This window comes from Crocodylus siamensis, chromosome 4, assembly GCF_052110815.1.
Source record: "Crocodylus siamensis isolate JL-2025a chromosome 4, ASM5211081v1, whole genome shotgun sequence".
In the NCBI taxonomy this organism is placed as follows: domain Eukaryota; kingdom Metazoa; phylum Chordata; order Crocodylia; family Crocodylidae; genus Crocodylus; species Crocodylus siamensis.
The window spans coordinates 104,264,439-104,278,556 of record NC_143398.1 but is presented as its reverse complement, the minus strand read 5'-3'; the positions used below and the strand labels follow the sequence as shown (position 1 = coordinate 104,278,556).

Below are 14,118 nucleotides of genomic sequence, written 5' to 3'. Positions count from 1 at the left end.
TGGGAAACTGAAGTTACTTTTAGAACAATACACATAAACCTGTATTATTATGTTGGTATTACTGTTTCGAACCACAATTCTCTTTACTCTGTAATCAGTGATCCATGAATGCATTATCAATACTACATGAGTACATTAATAATTTATTCCAGCCCTTCCCTACCGAAAGTACTGAAATCCATAAATTCAAGTTTTACTGATCATTAAATTTAATTTCTGGTTAAAGGACTCCTACCCTATTTTTTTTTTAAAGTGACACCTTTTTTGGCATGAAAGGCCACTGATTCAGCTCTGCCTGTTAACAGCATGAGATTTTTTGAATGGTTTAAGGATCAAACTAGGTCCAGAAATTTGAGATACAAAAGGCTCCAAAACTAATCCATGTGGATCTCTGAGTCCTCAACCACGACTGCCAATCTGCTGCTAAGGTCATTTGTTACTGCGGAACTGTTTGATCCGGTCGCTTTTTTTACCTCTTGCCACTAGTTATTCTGGATATCAGATTTCATAAAGGACAGGATGAGAAGAGGCTTACTAACTGCTATATCTGACAGCAAATACAGCTTGCAAAAGCACAGGACACTGTACATTTCACTAAAAGTAAAACACAACCAAAGGATTTTATTTGTACATTTTAGTGCAAAAGGATACAAATAAAAAGGGTATAATCATGCTCAAGTTCTCTAGATTAATCTATATTTAAAAGACAGACTGAAATATGACAGTAGCATATTTGTCTTTCAGTCCTCAGTGCAATGCAAAAATATTAATCATTACTGGTAATAAAAAGAGTTCAGGATTACTGCATATATTTCTGGTTGACAGAGATTTATAAAAGCAATGTAATACTGTATAGTAATACTGTATCAGGCAACAAAACAGCTGAAGCATCCCAGATTTTTTTCTATTTATTAACTTTCTAACTCAGGCTAATTTTTATTTTTGATCAAATCTGACCTTTTCTGCCTGTTCTGAGACAACACTTGTCACAGTGGTTAGCACCCCATCCCTTAGCAGTCAAACACAAGTCCAGCTGTCATGCCTGTGACATTTTAAAGCTGTCAATGGTTTGACTCATATGCTATTTGATAGCTTTCAATCTGACTTATGAAGTCTGTCATCAGAAAAATTTGATAAATCTTGGACCTTCCAGGGAATCATTCAAACATACTGACGAAAGGATGGCTTCACTAGTTGTGTGGCTGAGGTATCGTTACCAATTGAAACAAGCAATCTCTAAAAATATCAGTACAGAAAAGCTACAGATTACAAAGCTGCCACCATGAGCTACGTACTTTATTTAAGAAGACAACAAAGTTATACAAGCCTTGAAAATATGTCAACTTCACACACACACGATGAACTGACAAGATTTCGATCCCACCATCTCAAAAGAAGTCTTTACAATATAGCTGGGATTCCATAGGTGCTACCCCTGTAAGATACTGCCTGCTGCACCCACTGACATTATCATCATCCCTTTTAATAAAGGAATGCCATTAAAAGCCATATTATAGCCATTAATTTCTAAAAGGATTAGTGTAGCACACATGTGGTCAGGAGCAAATATATAGAGATTTCATTGCCATTGTTTTCTATCTATAAATAACTTAAGTACATGGGTTCTGTTCTACTGCTTTCAAGGAAAAGGGCTAACAAGTAACAGGAATAAACATATGTATCTCGCAACAAACCAGAAACTACAGCTGATAAAAGAAATAGGTTTCAGACATGTGCTGCAAGCTTTCACACTTTAATTGAAGGAGGGAGCTGAATCTATAAAAAGCCTCCGTTTCCTCAAATTCTTGCCAATTACTTAGATTAAACAGGTGCAAACACAGCAACCTTCTAGGTTTTAAACAGTCTGACTAAAAAAATCCCTTCCCCTCCCAGGCACTCCATTCAATGTTTTGGCTCTTACATCATTATTTCCCCACTCACTATACTCTTTTTCTGGCTAGAAGGTACCTGTTTCTCATTAGAAACACAAGGAAAAACATATTTTTTCTGGTCTCCTTTGGAAAGAAAAAAAAAATGTCCAATATGTTATCTTGGCAGTTCATTTAAGACAATGGTTCACAACCTTTTTTCTACCAGGACCTATCTGTAAACCCATCTGATGGCCAGTCCCGACCTAGTGCTCCTCACTCCCACCGTTACCTACCAGACCCCAGCTCTCCTCCTTACCACCCCCCACCATGTTTCTCCTTTTCTCCTTTAAGAGAAGCTCCTTTTTTAAAGTTTGTTTGCAACCCTTTTGTATATTCTTGTGACCCCCTTTTGGGTTGCAACCCACGGGTTGAGAAATGCTCATTTAAGAAACTCCTGAATAGAACAACTGCTGAAGATTGAATGATAAGAGTAAGGGCTCCATCAAGTGGTTAAACACTGTAGCATCAGCTGATATAGTAGAAAATACAAGAAAGTTCAATGTCAGTTATTTCCAACCACAACTAAACATGTACAAAGCACAGAAACAAATATAAGCAGTGAAAATACAAGCAGCCAAGAGCCGAACAATAATTTCAACCTTACTACCAACGTGTTACTTAGGCTAAATATGGAAGTTCTGTAAACAGTCAGATATGCATTTTCACCATGCAAGGTCACCACTTATTAAAACATTGCTTCCTTTACAAATGTTAAATGACCCCAACAACATTGTTATGAAACAGGTAAATTATTATTCCCAATTTTCAGCTTAAAAAGCACAGAGGCAAATTAACCTGGGAGCGCTTAACATAACATCCTGCCAACTACATGTGACCTACAAGGATAATCCCTGTGGCCTCCCATAAATATTTATTACACAATTTTCTATACCCCAAAATTAAAAGGATTTCAAAAGCAAACAGCACATCTTGTGTTCTCACTTTACTGCAGTTTCTTAATCAGCTAATGTTGCTGCATTTGCAGTTTCTAGCTTACAAACATGCTGAAGGCTTCCACGAGCAAATTCTAGTAGCAGTGGCCCTGCACTGGAAAGTGCATCTTGCAGGTGGCCCTCAATAAAGTTTCAACTGTGCACCTCTGAGTTAATCAAATGTCCAAGGCCACACAGTACAAAGACAAAGCCAAGATGGAGTTTCTCCTAAAACCATGTAGTTCATACTGCTTCTCAGGATTTTCTAGTATCTAGACATAACAAACAAGTTGTTTCTGCAATTTATTTTTATATTTCAGATTTTCCTTACTGAGTTAACTGCCTTGTAGATGTCATTTTCTCAAATTCAGCTTAAGCTAACATGAGTGCAAAACAATTTAGTAAACTCATATGACAATCTTCAAGGAATCTTACAGACACAGTTCAGAACTATTTTAGAGCCCTTCACATCCAGAAGCATGTACAGTAAAGAAAAGATGCTATTAGACTAGTCAGGAATACCATGTGTAAATGTATTGACATTGTTTAAAAATTCCTCCAACCTCTTTTTTGCCCCCCCCCCTTTATATCCAACTCCCTTTCCTAGTGGCAGCTTTGTTGTAATTTAAGATTGATTATAATCACCTCTTGCAGTAATGTATTGGAAAACAGCTACTGGAGAGGAGTTGCTGGGAATCCAGGGGGGAGGGGAGTGAGTGAACCATGAACATAAATAAACTCCTTTCAATTGAGACTCTCAAAGCCTTATTTGAATGAGATGATTTAGACAGGGATGACTGTACCTTAGGCAAAAGGTTGGACTAAATCAGCAGTTCTCATCCCCCCAGGTTTTGGGGGGTCTGCGCCTGAGGGACAAGGAGGTGGGAGAGAAGGGGTGAGGGAATAAGTGATGCATCAGGGAGGCAGGGGGACATATGCCCCCTCTCCCTCCAGATTTGTGCACCCACAGCAGGCATGGGGCTGCATCCTGGGCAGATTGGCATGGGCAGGAGCCACATCCACAGCCTAGCAGGTAGGAGCCAGTGCAAGACGGTGGAGTGGAGTGGTGAGATTTTTTGCCCTGCCACTGCTGTCACCATCAGGACCCCTGTGGCAGCTGAGCTGCCAGCAGCACAAGGAGTAACGGGGGTCCAACTGCCATGACCGCCTCCTGCTGCCAGCCACTTGCATGCCAGGCCGCAACTCTACCCTGGAGGGGTGGTGGGATGGGAGGCAGAGCAGGCGGCCTGAGGGAAGTGGAGCTGGCAGCATGAGGAGGTGATGGCAGTGCAAGGAGGTAAGGGCAGCACAGCCCCACTCCACCAGTCTGTTAGTTACTCTTGCTGCTGGCAACACAGCTGGCACAGAGGTCCCAGTGGCAGCAGCAACAAGTCTTGCCACCCTGTACCTTCCCCCCACCCTCATCACACCCACCTGCCCTGCACACTGGGGGGGTTGGGGGCAGCAGGGGCTGAGGGGTGAAGGACACCGGCAGGGCCAGGGGGCTTTGGGTCAGGAGGGGTGCCAGCAAGGCTGGGAGGGTTGTAGGCTGTGGTTTGGGAATGGGGGACACCAGCAAGGCCAGGGAGCTGCAGGTCAGGAGTGAAGGACACTGACAGGTAGTCTGTAGAGTTTTTATAGCATGCTGGGGGCGGGGGCCTCAGGAAGAAAAAGGCTGAAAAACAGACAGTGGGAGCCATATATTAACCTTCCTGGGGGTCATATGTGGTTCATCAATTGTACAGCCTTGACTAGATGACTCCTGAGATCCTTTCCAGCACTATTTTTCTCCAATTCTAAAAACTATCATCAAAAAAGGTAATACAGTAGAATTACTGCAAATTAAAATTTTAATACACACAGGAAACAAGCCCTCCAACCCACTTTGTGGCACTGTTTTGTCCTTTTCAGCCTTTAGGTGTAAGTTCCAAATCGGAGATAATCGTTCTGTTAGTTATGTATATGTATGTATGCACAGTGCTAACTACAGAGAGACCAAATTTTGAGTGGTACCTGTAAGTGCTGGTAAAACTCCCCAAAATTCACCCACTTTTCATCTCTGTGGGTATCTGTTACAGGCGTATCCAAACAGCACAGTGGGAGGTGCAGTGTGGGCAAATTAAATGTTACCGGGGAAATGAGCTGCAGTAGGAGACATGTCACCTCCCACACAAAAACCCTGCCCCTTCTCTAGGGCACAGCAACCCTAATTTAACTGTTTTCAAGCAAGCAATAGCAAAGAAAAGAGTGAAACCTCAGACAGTGAAGATGATGACACAGATGCAGCAGGATATCCAACAGGCTCGAGTGTGTACCTGGTGAAATCTATTCATGCATGAAGTGCCACCTGATAGAGCTCATAGATGAGAAGATACAAGGAGACAAAGGTAGAGTTCAGATGGGGACTGAGGCAGATGAAGAGAAGGACGCCAGAGAACAAGATTTGCAGATACATGCTGAACAAGAAAGCTAGGTGGACATACTTCCTAGGATAAGGGGTTAAATTACAGCCTCCCAGGCTTCCTCACCTGGCCACCACTCCCCACATTGCTCCAGCTGCAGCAGCAGCTGGGGTCTCAGGGTTCCCCAACCCTCTAGCTTTGCTTTCTTGCCCCTGCCCTATAGGATGGGGTGGTGCAGCACTGCACAGTCCAGTGCCCACGGAAGCCCACAGCCCTGAGTACCAGAGCAGCATAGTGCAGTGGGGGAGCTTGAGGCCAGAGTGCTGAGGGTGAGGCCGGGTGTCTGGACTGTATCTAAGCCTACACTGCAAACAGGATATAGTCAATAACGAACAAGAAATATTTATTTACTAAGGGGCCCATGCATCAAAATAAAGGCATTAGAACAGGGGTGGGCAATTATTTGTGCTAGAGGGCCACTTGAGGATTTCTGGTGAACTGTTAGGGGGAGAGGGGCAACTGATCCTATTTGGCCTGCTGGCCACCGTGGGAGCCTGTGAAGGGAGAGCTGCACCCCATGTCACTCCGCTCTGCTGCAGCTAGGGCCAGGCAATGCCAGGCTGTCCAGTATGCAGACTCCTCTGTCCCCCTGTATCCACCCTTGCCCAGCTTCCTATTGGCACTGCACAGACTTGGCATTACAGCAGCCAGCAGCTGGGACCACACGGGACATGGCACAATGCAGTGTGCTAAGCAGCTGTCCTGACCACACGCCATGATGAGCTGCTGTTGCTGTGCCACACCAAGAAAGTCGGGGGTCCCCAGGCTGAGCCCCCACATGTGGGTGGCACAGACTAGTGGCGCTGCAGCAATTCGTTGCGGCAGGCAGGTGGGACAGATGCTTGACACACTGCATTACACCCCATCCTTTTTGGGCTGCTGGAGGTAGTGCCAGAATTGCATAGCCACAGTGCTAACAGGAAGCCGGGTGGGGGGATGATTATAGAGGGAGAGAGAGCTCATCTTTTAGGAATAGACTTAAAGACCATACTTGTTTGTAGGGGTGCACCAATACAGATTTTCTTGGCCGATACCAATAGCTGATTATTCACCGGGCATACTGCCCAATATTGACCCAATAACCGATTTACAGGAGCACAGCTGGGCAGGGTGGAGGGCAGTGCCCTGCAGGTAAGCCTGTGGAGGGGAAGAGGGGTGCGGGGGGGCAGACTGAGGCCCCCACAGTGAAGGAAGGAGTGGGGCAGGGGCAGCGGCAGATGCTGGGTGTACTGCTCAGCCATGGTGGTGAATGGGACCCCAGGGCCAGGGCAGGGAGTGAAACAGAACTGTGGATCGCGCATCCAGGGGATCAGCAGCCTGGTGTTTAAAAAATGGCAGTGGGGAACCTTGAACTAAGGCTTGTCAAATTAACCACAGTTCAAGTGCTGCCACCACCATTTTTAAGAACAGGGACATTTGTAACTGGAGCCAAGCAGGACAAGGGCAGATGCAGGCTGCTCAATGAAGGCTTGGGGCTCTCTGCCCTGCCTTTGCCCTACGAGGCGCATACTGGCCACATGTCCCCTGCCCATTTGGCAGTGGGAGGCACAACTCACCACTTCCACCGCTGCCGGACAGACAGGGGACATGCAGCCACTGCATGGCTCCTGGGGCAAGGGCAGCAGGATGGACAGCCCCAAGCCCACAGCAGGCAGCTCACATTTGCCCTTACCCCAAGCACAAATCTGGGGGGGGCACATATCCGCTATGCCTCCCACAGGGGTGTGTGCACAAAAAACTATTCCAGTACAAAAAAGGTTGAGAACCACTATCTCAGAGAATGCAAATGGCTAGGACAGGGGTTGTCAACCATGGATATGCATACCCTGGGGGTACTTGGGAAGGCCCTAGGGGACATGCGCAGACGGGCGGAGACGGAGTGCCACCACGCACCAACCTGTGCAGCAGCGCAGGCACCACCCACCCAGCTGGGTGTGGGGGAAGGTTTTATGCCACCTCCCCCTCCCCCAACTCTGCATCTGGCCACTGGGGATACACTGCTCTGTGTCTGGCCACCCTGATCCCAAAAGGTTGAAGACCCCTGGGCTAGGACTTCAGTTCTTGACCAGCTGAACAGCAGCAAACCTAAACCAGCTCAGAAAGCTACCAGAGACACAGTTACAGAAGATTTGTCTTTTGAAAGTAACTACTATAGAAAAACAGACAGTAGAACTCAAACCTGGAGAGAGAAAAATGACAATTATCAGCAACACTGTAATCTAAACTGCAGGATCATGCATGAAAAGTTTTGTTAGTATGCTAGCCAGGACATCTCTGTACAAAAAAAACCCAAAAACCCAAAAAAGCAAAAAAAGGATTTCTAAAACAGTACAATTAAAGTACACCCTTTCAGACTCTCACCAGCTTTACTTTAGAGGCAAGGTTCTCTGGCAGTTTTGTCCTTAGCTGACTTGTCTCTTTGAATGTTGCTGGAAATCCACTAACAAGGGCCAAGTCTTGCATCAGCACTAACCCAGGAACTTCTTTGTCTGTAGTCTATAACAAGAAAAATGCAAGTTCAAGTTGGATTTTAAAAAAAATCCGCAGTAATTAATAATTCTTAATGCAGTGGTTGTCAACATTTTTAAACTCAAAGCACCCCCAGTAGTTTTAACTATAGAAAAATTATAGAGCAGTTCTTCTGTTGCAAAGAACTCAGAAAGACCACAACAGGGTAGAACGTTTCTGACTCTAGAGATTCCTATTTGAAATCTCTGGATTTCTCTTGTGTCTGTATACCTAATAGTGCTAATACTGCATGGCACACCACAACACACTTACAAGGATTTCATAGCATCCTATCTTAAACTTTCTGCAGATTAGCGAGTTAATGATGTATTTTGTCACATAACCCAAAAACCTCAAAGCTAGAATATAGGCTTATTTTGAAAAATCTTGTATTCATTATTATACAAATTAAGAAAATGGTGCAAACAAATACTTAAAAAAAGAAGAAGTAAAAATACAGTAGTTAAATGTATATTACACCTCAACAGCCCAATGAACAGATTTATATAGCTAATTTAAGTGTTAAATTAACATACCAAATAACCCCTCCATACTGTCTGTTTAGTGCTTTCTTTTAACATCCCTGAATGAGCATCTTCAGCTGGAATAAATAAATACATCCAAATTAAAAAAAAATCAGTGGGCACCTTCTAGAACAATCTTTTAATTCAGTTTTTGCAAACTTAAGCTCAAAACATTAAAAAAGAAAAAGAATGGTCACTAAGCCAAGTGTTGTCTGTATTACTACAGTATTTGTTAGGTGATGACAGTGGTTTGGCACTACATATAAAAATAAACGAAAGGTGAGGTGGCTACGCTACAAATCTGTTATGTAAATACTGAATACACAGGCCTTGTCTGTTTTAAGGTAAGTAATAATCAGGGATCCAGATTTTCTGTTAGCCAAGGAAAAATGTGGATTTTATGCTTTAGCAGAGAAAACCATGAATTTTCCCCTTTAAAGGAAAAAAATGTGGGAAACCTCAGGTTTCTCCTTGCAGGCTGGCAGAGTTCCAGCCTACAAGGGGCTGTTTGGGGCTGGGGGGGAGCAGGACACAGGGAGCAAGAGACATGATGTTCATGTGCGCACGCATACAGGCACATAACAGCCAGGCAGGGTGATGGAGAGCAGCTCCCGCAGCTCCCTCCAGGAGCACCTGCCTCTCCCCCCACCCCAGATTTCTGCACCCACAGGAGGGCACGGGGGGGTGTGTGGGTGCGCGTGTGCATGTGTGCGCGCGCGCGTGCCATTTTAATCATGGGAAAACGTGGATTTTGGCATGCATAAACAGCATAGGGGGCAGGAGCCAGAACCCAGGACTTCCTTCCTCATGATCGCAGGGAAACGCCCCCTCACTGGGCTACAGAACTAGACTCCCTCTTGCATGCCTGTCCACCTGGTGGCCCAGCTTCAAAAGAATGGGTACAGGCTGATGCCATCAACCTTCCCTATCCCAAAGCCTAGTAGTTATTGAAAGAGGGAGATGTAGTTCAAACCTCCTCAAGCTAAGTGGGGCCTAGAATCCAGATGTCTTACTTCCTGGGTGAGTGCCCTAACCCATAGTTACTGGACAGAAGGCAGGCAGCATGACCTTCACTGTCACCCTGACCCTTACTTTACATACTGAATTCAGTGTTTTTCCTTAAGCAGATATCTCCTGAGTGAGCTGAATCCCAGCATGATGGAGGCACATAAGGCTGCTCACTGAGAGAATGGGAATGCTATGGGTGGCACAGGGAAGCCTTCTTGGAAGCTGCCTACTTCCTAGTGCCTGAATGAGAGTAATACATTTTCAAGTCCCTGGTGCAGTTCAGGTGGACTCCTAAAACAAGAAGTTTACTTTTGGGGTTAGATAAGGCAAAGACATTCTTTGAGGCAGAATAGGGTTAAGACCTTAAATAGCATAAAGTACCATTTATTTACTGTATCACTAACTGTGGTATATGTATTCTCCAGACAGTCAAGGAGAAACAGTCCAGCTTTCAGAATGGAAATAATGCTGTAACAAAGGACTGATCCTTTAAGGGATCTACAGGCTCAACATAGGCTGTTGCTAATTTCAGTCAGGAATGGAGGTTGGAGAAGCAAGGAATCAATACATATGGTCAACTAGGGACAAACTGAACCAGTGTGAGTCTGATCACCAAAGAGACAGAGGTCACTCAGGCATGACTGTGTATGCACAGCTCTGTGCAGAGGCCTAAAGACCTAAGGGACAAGACACTGTATGGATTAAGGCACAAGGTCACCCTGTGACCCTAACTCCATGGAAAGACTGCTTGTCATTCTTGAAAATTGAAAAAAAACACATAGGTTCTTACCTTCCTTAGGAGTGTCAAAAACAATGACTGTCACATTGGTAGAAGGATTTTTTGGTTTTGCTATAAAAAATACAGAGTTAGCAGCTTGTAAATTAGGATGGACAGATGCAAGGTCTTTTAGAGTGATGTTGGCAGGCAGGGCAGGGTCCAGGACAAGCATTGGCACTTTAATGCAGCGCGTCAGTAAACACTCCAGGTGCTTCTCACTGGGGGGGAAAAAATAAAAATCAAGTGTAAATTTAATGCCAGTGAAAATTAACATCTGACAAACTCTGTGTTAGCAGGTTTTTGCTGAATGCTGACCATACTTTTGAAAAATCTAATTGACGTTGCAACTGCAAACAGTTTACTATTTCTATGTACGCAGGAGGTCTTTTGCTACAAAGAAAAAAACCTGCGGCTACCACTTAAATCATTCACATTATTGATAATTTAATCTCTCTACCCACTGGCCCCAACTCATCCCTGCTTCTTTCTCCTTGCAAAATATTCCATATTTACTGAAGGACTTGAAGGGACTCTGTTTTGGCTCAGCTGAATGCTTAGGGACAAGGTAGATTAAAAAAAATAATAGTTATTTTTGGAATCAGGTTCATTTAAAATCAGAATTATCTTATTTAAAATGTAATGTTTTTGATGTTTTCATTTAAATTATAATTAAAGCTTTTCCTAAAAATACACCAGCTTAAAATGAAATTTCAATTTAATACAGCAAAGCTATGGTATGCAGCTAGTATAATCTATTAAAATACTTTATTTAAATTATATTGAGTCAATGAGCCTCTACTAAAAACTCTGGAGTTAAAGGCTAGTTTTCTTTTGTGTAAAAATGAGGGGGAAGAGATCTAACTTTTGAGGTGACACAGTATTTCACATATTAGGGACCTGACCACACAAGAGATGCAGGGTTTACACTACTGGATACAAAGGAGCTGCAAAAAGTCATACCAGATGACCTGAATGACCTGACTCCAGCAGACACCATTAAGTGTACTTCTTGATCAGGATTATCCACGGAGCCCAACTGGATGATATCCAACTCCTGTTTTATTCTCTTTACCTAAGCTCTGATTACCTCAGCTCTCAAATTCTGAATATTTATGATTCTGCACCCATAATGAAGGCTTAATCTCCAGCTCACAGAAAAACAACCACCTACTCAATAACTACCAACCCTTGCTTCTGAATGATTCTGGGTATTTTGGTTAAACAGCCTTTTTTGGTCCTTTTGCATATGTACACCCAGATATGTAAAAATTAGCCTTTCAAGTACTCTATCCATGTCTCTAACAGGAGGCTAAGGGTTACAACTGCAGAAATGATGGATTGTTAAGGGGACGGTTTTATTTTATTTTGCAAGGAAGGAGGTGTGATGGGTGAGGGGTGAGAAAGATCTTGTTTTGTGGTTAATTTGTTGTGTGGAAGAGGAAGAGAAGCTGAATAAGGAGCAGTGTATGTGACAAAAAGGAACAACACTGAGCTCAGGATAGCATAGGAAAGAAGAACATTCTGTGGAGTACACACTAGTCTTGATTTCATCACCTGGAAACTGGAGGGGAAAACAGCCATGGCTGCAGATGGCAAAAAAGGCCCTATTTGGGAATATTTTAAAAAAAATTCTTGTGCCACTGGGAAAAAGAGAAACACATGCCAAATGTAAACAGGGAAACAATGAGAAGCAAGGTCTGGTAGCCCAAATAAAGCAACATATTACTGTAGAGTCTCCCTTAGTCACCTTTGGTTCCCTCCCCCCAGGTTTTTCTCCCCCTCCCTTCCCTGCTCTATCTTTTTCCTTTTGTTTTCCTAATGTCCACGTATTTACATTCTCACTGACTTTCAGCTTTGTTCATTCTTTGTAGTCTCAGAACAGCAGAGACCTCCTACGCTTGAAGAAGGGTGATTGCACCTAAAAGTTCGCAAAGAACCTTTTTTCACCTACACAGTTGGTCTAATAAAAGATACCACATCTACCCAAAAGACCTTGTCTGCCTATATTCTTAGACCAACATGGTTACAACCAGAATCTCAGAAGGCAACAAACTTGGAAGATGGCGATGTGAACTTGTCTGGGCCATCTGGATCAACTGGTCAGGAAACTTACTATTTTTGAACCATTCTTATGGGATTGCCTACCATACACTGCAATGCTAATAAAAGATCAATTTATGACAATAACGTTGAGTGGATTACTTATGAATTTCAAAATGTTTGTGTTCAAAATCTAATATATGTACTAGTTTGTAGGAGTATTTGTCAATTACACATTTTAAATATTATCCCCACACTCCTGAAATGAGTTTGCTCTGTGTAAGCAAATATACAAGCCCTCGGTAAAGATAATCTGTGCAGAATTAAATTTTAAAAGGAATTTATGAATTTAAGAAATATTTAAATTTTAATTTTTTACTTCTTTTATATTGATAAATAACAGGGTCTAAGTAGAAGGGACCTTTATAATATATTGAATATTTTCCCTATAGAACCAGGTTTGGAAAAACTGTATCATTCAAACACTGGTTAAACATAATCTGCTGTAGAACAGGTCTTCCGTTTACAATCTCATTTTCTTCTTTAAGTAACGTACTGACTAATACTCAGTGTGAGTGACTTTTTAACCATTTTGTTTCAGGGTTCATTTAGGCATAAGAAATTATAAATGTCCACCATCCGGAACATCTGCAACTTCAGAATCATCTACTGGTACCACCAACAGTACTTTACTACACATCCCTCAGACACTGGTTTACCTGTATTCAAGAAGAGACTTTCTTCATTATCAAGTAAAACTATGGATGAGTTCATAATCAGGACCAGCAAAGGCCAGCAAAACAATATAGATGTAAAGACTGCTCTGTTCATTTACGCAATAAATTCTCTCTTTCATCTCATTCAGAACAAACATTTCACTGGCATGGTTCAATCATTATGACCAGGTTACACTTCACCAAGCAAAACAGATATTACCAGAAGGCTTCTGAATACAGGGTATGAGAAGAAAATTGAACAGTGTGCAAAAAATATTGAAAGTAAAAGTGTTAATTTGAGTCTTGATGGAAGATGCAGCATACACAATGATCTAGTAATATGATGGTGTGAAAACTAAAGATGGGATTGTCTCTCAGAAATACCCATACTGCAGAATATTTTAGAAAAGTAGCAGTAAAAGTTATAACACACTGTGAGATAATGCTTCAAAGGTACCAAAGATGAGAAGAAACTGAGAAGATAAAGCAAACCTGAAGCTTACAACAGGGATGCACTGCCCTTTTGATGCATCCTTTTAGGCAAATATTCAAGTACTCCAGGAATAAAGGAAAATGTTGCTGAACTTGCAAAATACTTTCAGAACAATCAGTTTGCTTCAGGTTCACTGCAGAGAGCTGGGGGATCCAAGCTAGTTCTCCCCAAAAATGTATAATGGAATTCAGTGGTTGAGTGCTTTGAGCAATTTAGTAAGAACTGGCCTATTCTGATGCCAATCTGTGAAGAAAATTGTGACAAAATTGATGGATGTATCACAGCTACAGTCAACCTTGAACTGCACAGAAATGTAAAAGATATGCTGAATACACTAAAATTTAAATCATATTTCCACAGCCTTAGACAAACTACAGAAAGATTGCAGCTGTATTGTGACTGCTGCTGAAATTTGGAAAGAACCTCAAGAACCACTAAAAAAGAAATACCCAACAGCAAAGTTAAATACTAGGCAGTAAAGCAGACGGATCAACCACTTATTCCACCTCATTTTCTTTCCAATATTGTTAAAATACAACACTCCAGGGTAGATGCCCAACTGCTGAAGAGAAAAATGCTGCTATGAAATGATCATCAAGTCATCAACAGGGATCTGGGTTTTCCATTTCCCACAGAAAAAAGAAGAAAACCATGGATTTCCTGGTGTTATCAAAGAAAATGCGGATTTTCTCTTTTAGCAGAGAACCCTGCAGATTTCCCTCTTTT

At 42.6% G+C, this 14,118-nt stretch overlaps 1 protein-coding gene across 1 annotated transcript in view; it reads right to left on the bottom strand.

Moving 5' to 3' along the window:
• Window positions 1-14,118, bottom strand: part of GNPTAB (N-acetylglucosamine-1-phosphate transferase subunits alpha and beta) — a 79,052-nt gene that overhangs the window by 40,331 nt on the left and 24,603 nt on the right. Inside the window, exons 5-7 of the mRNA XM_090043239.1 lie at window positions 10,156-10,361; window positions 8,370-8,434; window positions 7,687-7,821 (exon numbers count right to left, since the gene is read on the bottom strand). Of these exons, the coding sequence (XP_089899365.1) occupies window positions 7,687-7,821; window positions 8,370-8,434; window positions 10,156-10,361 (406 nt within the window). The remainder of the gene's footprint in view (window positions 1-7,686; window positions 7,822-8,369; window positions 8,435-10,155; window positions 10,362-14,118) is intronic.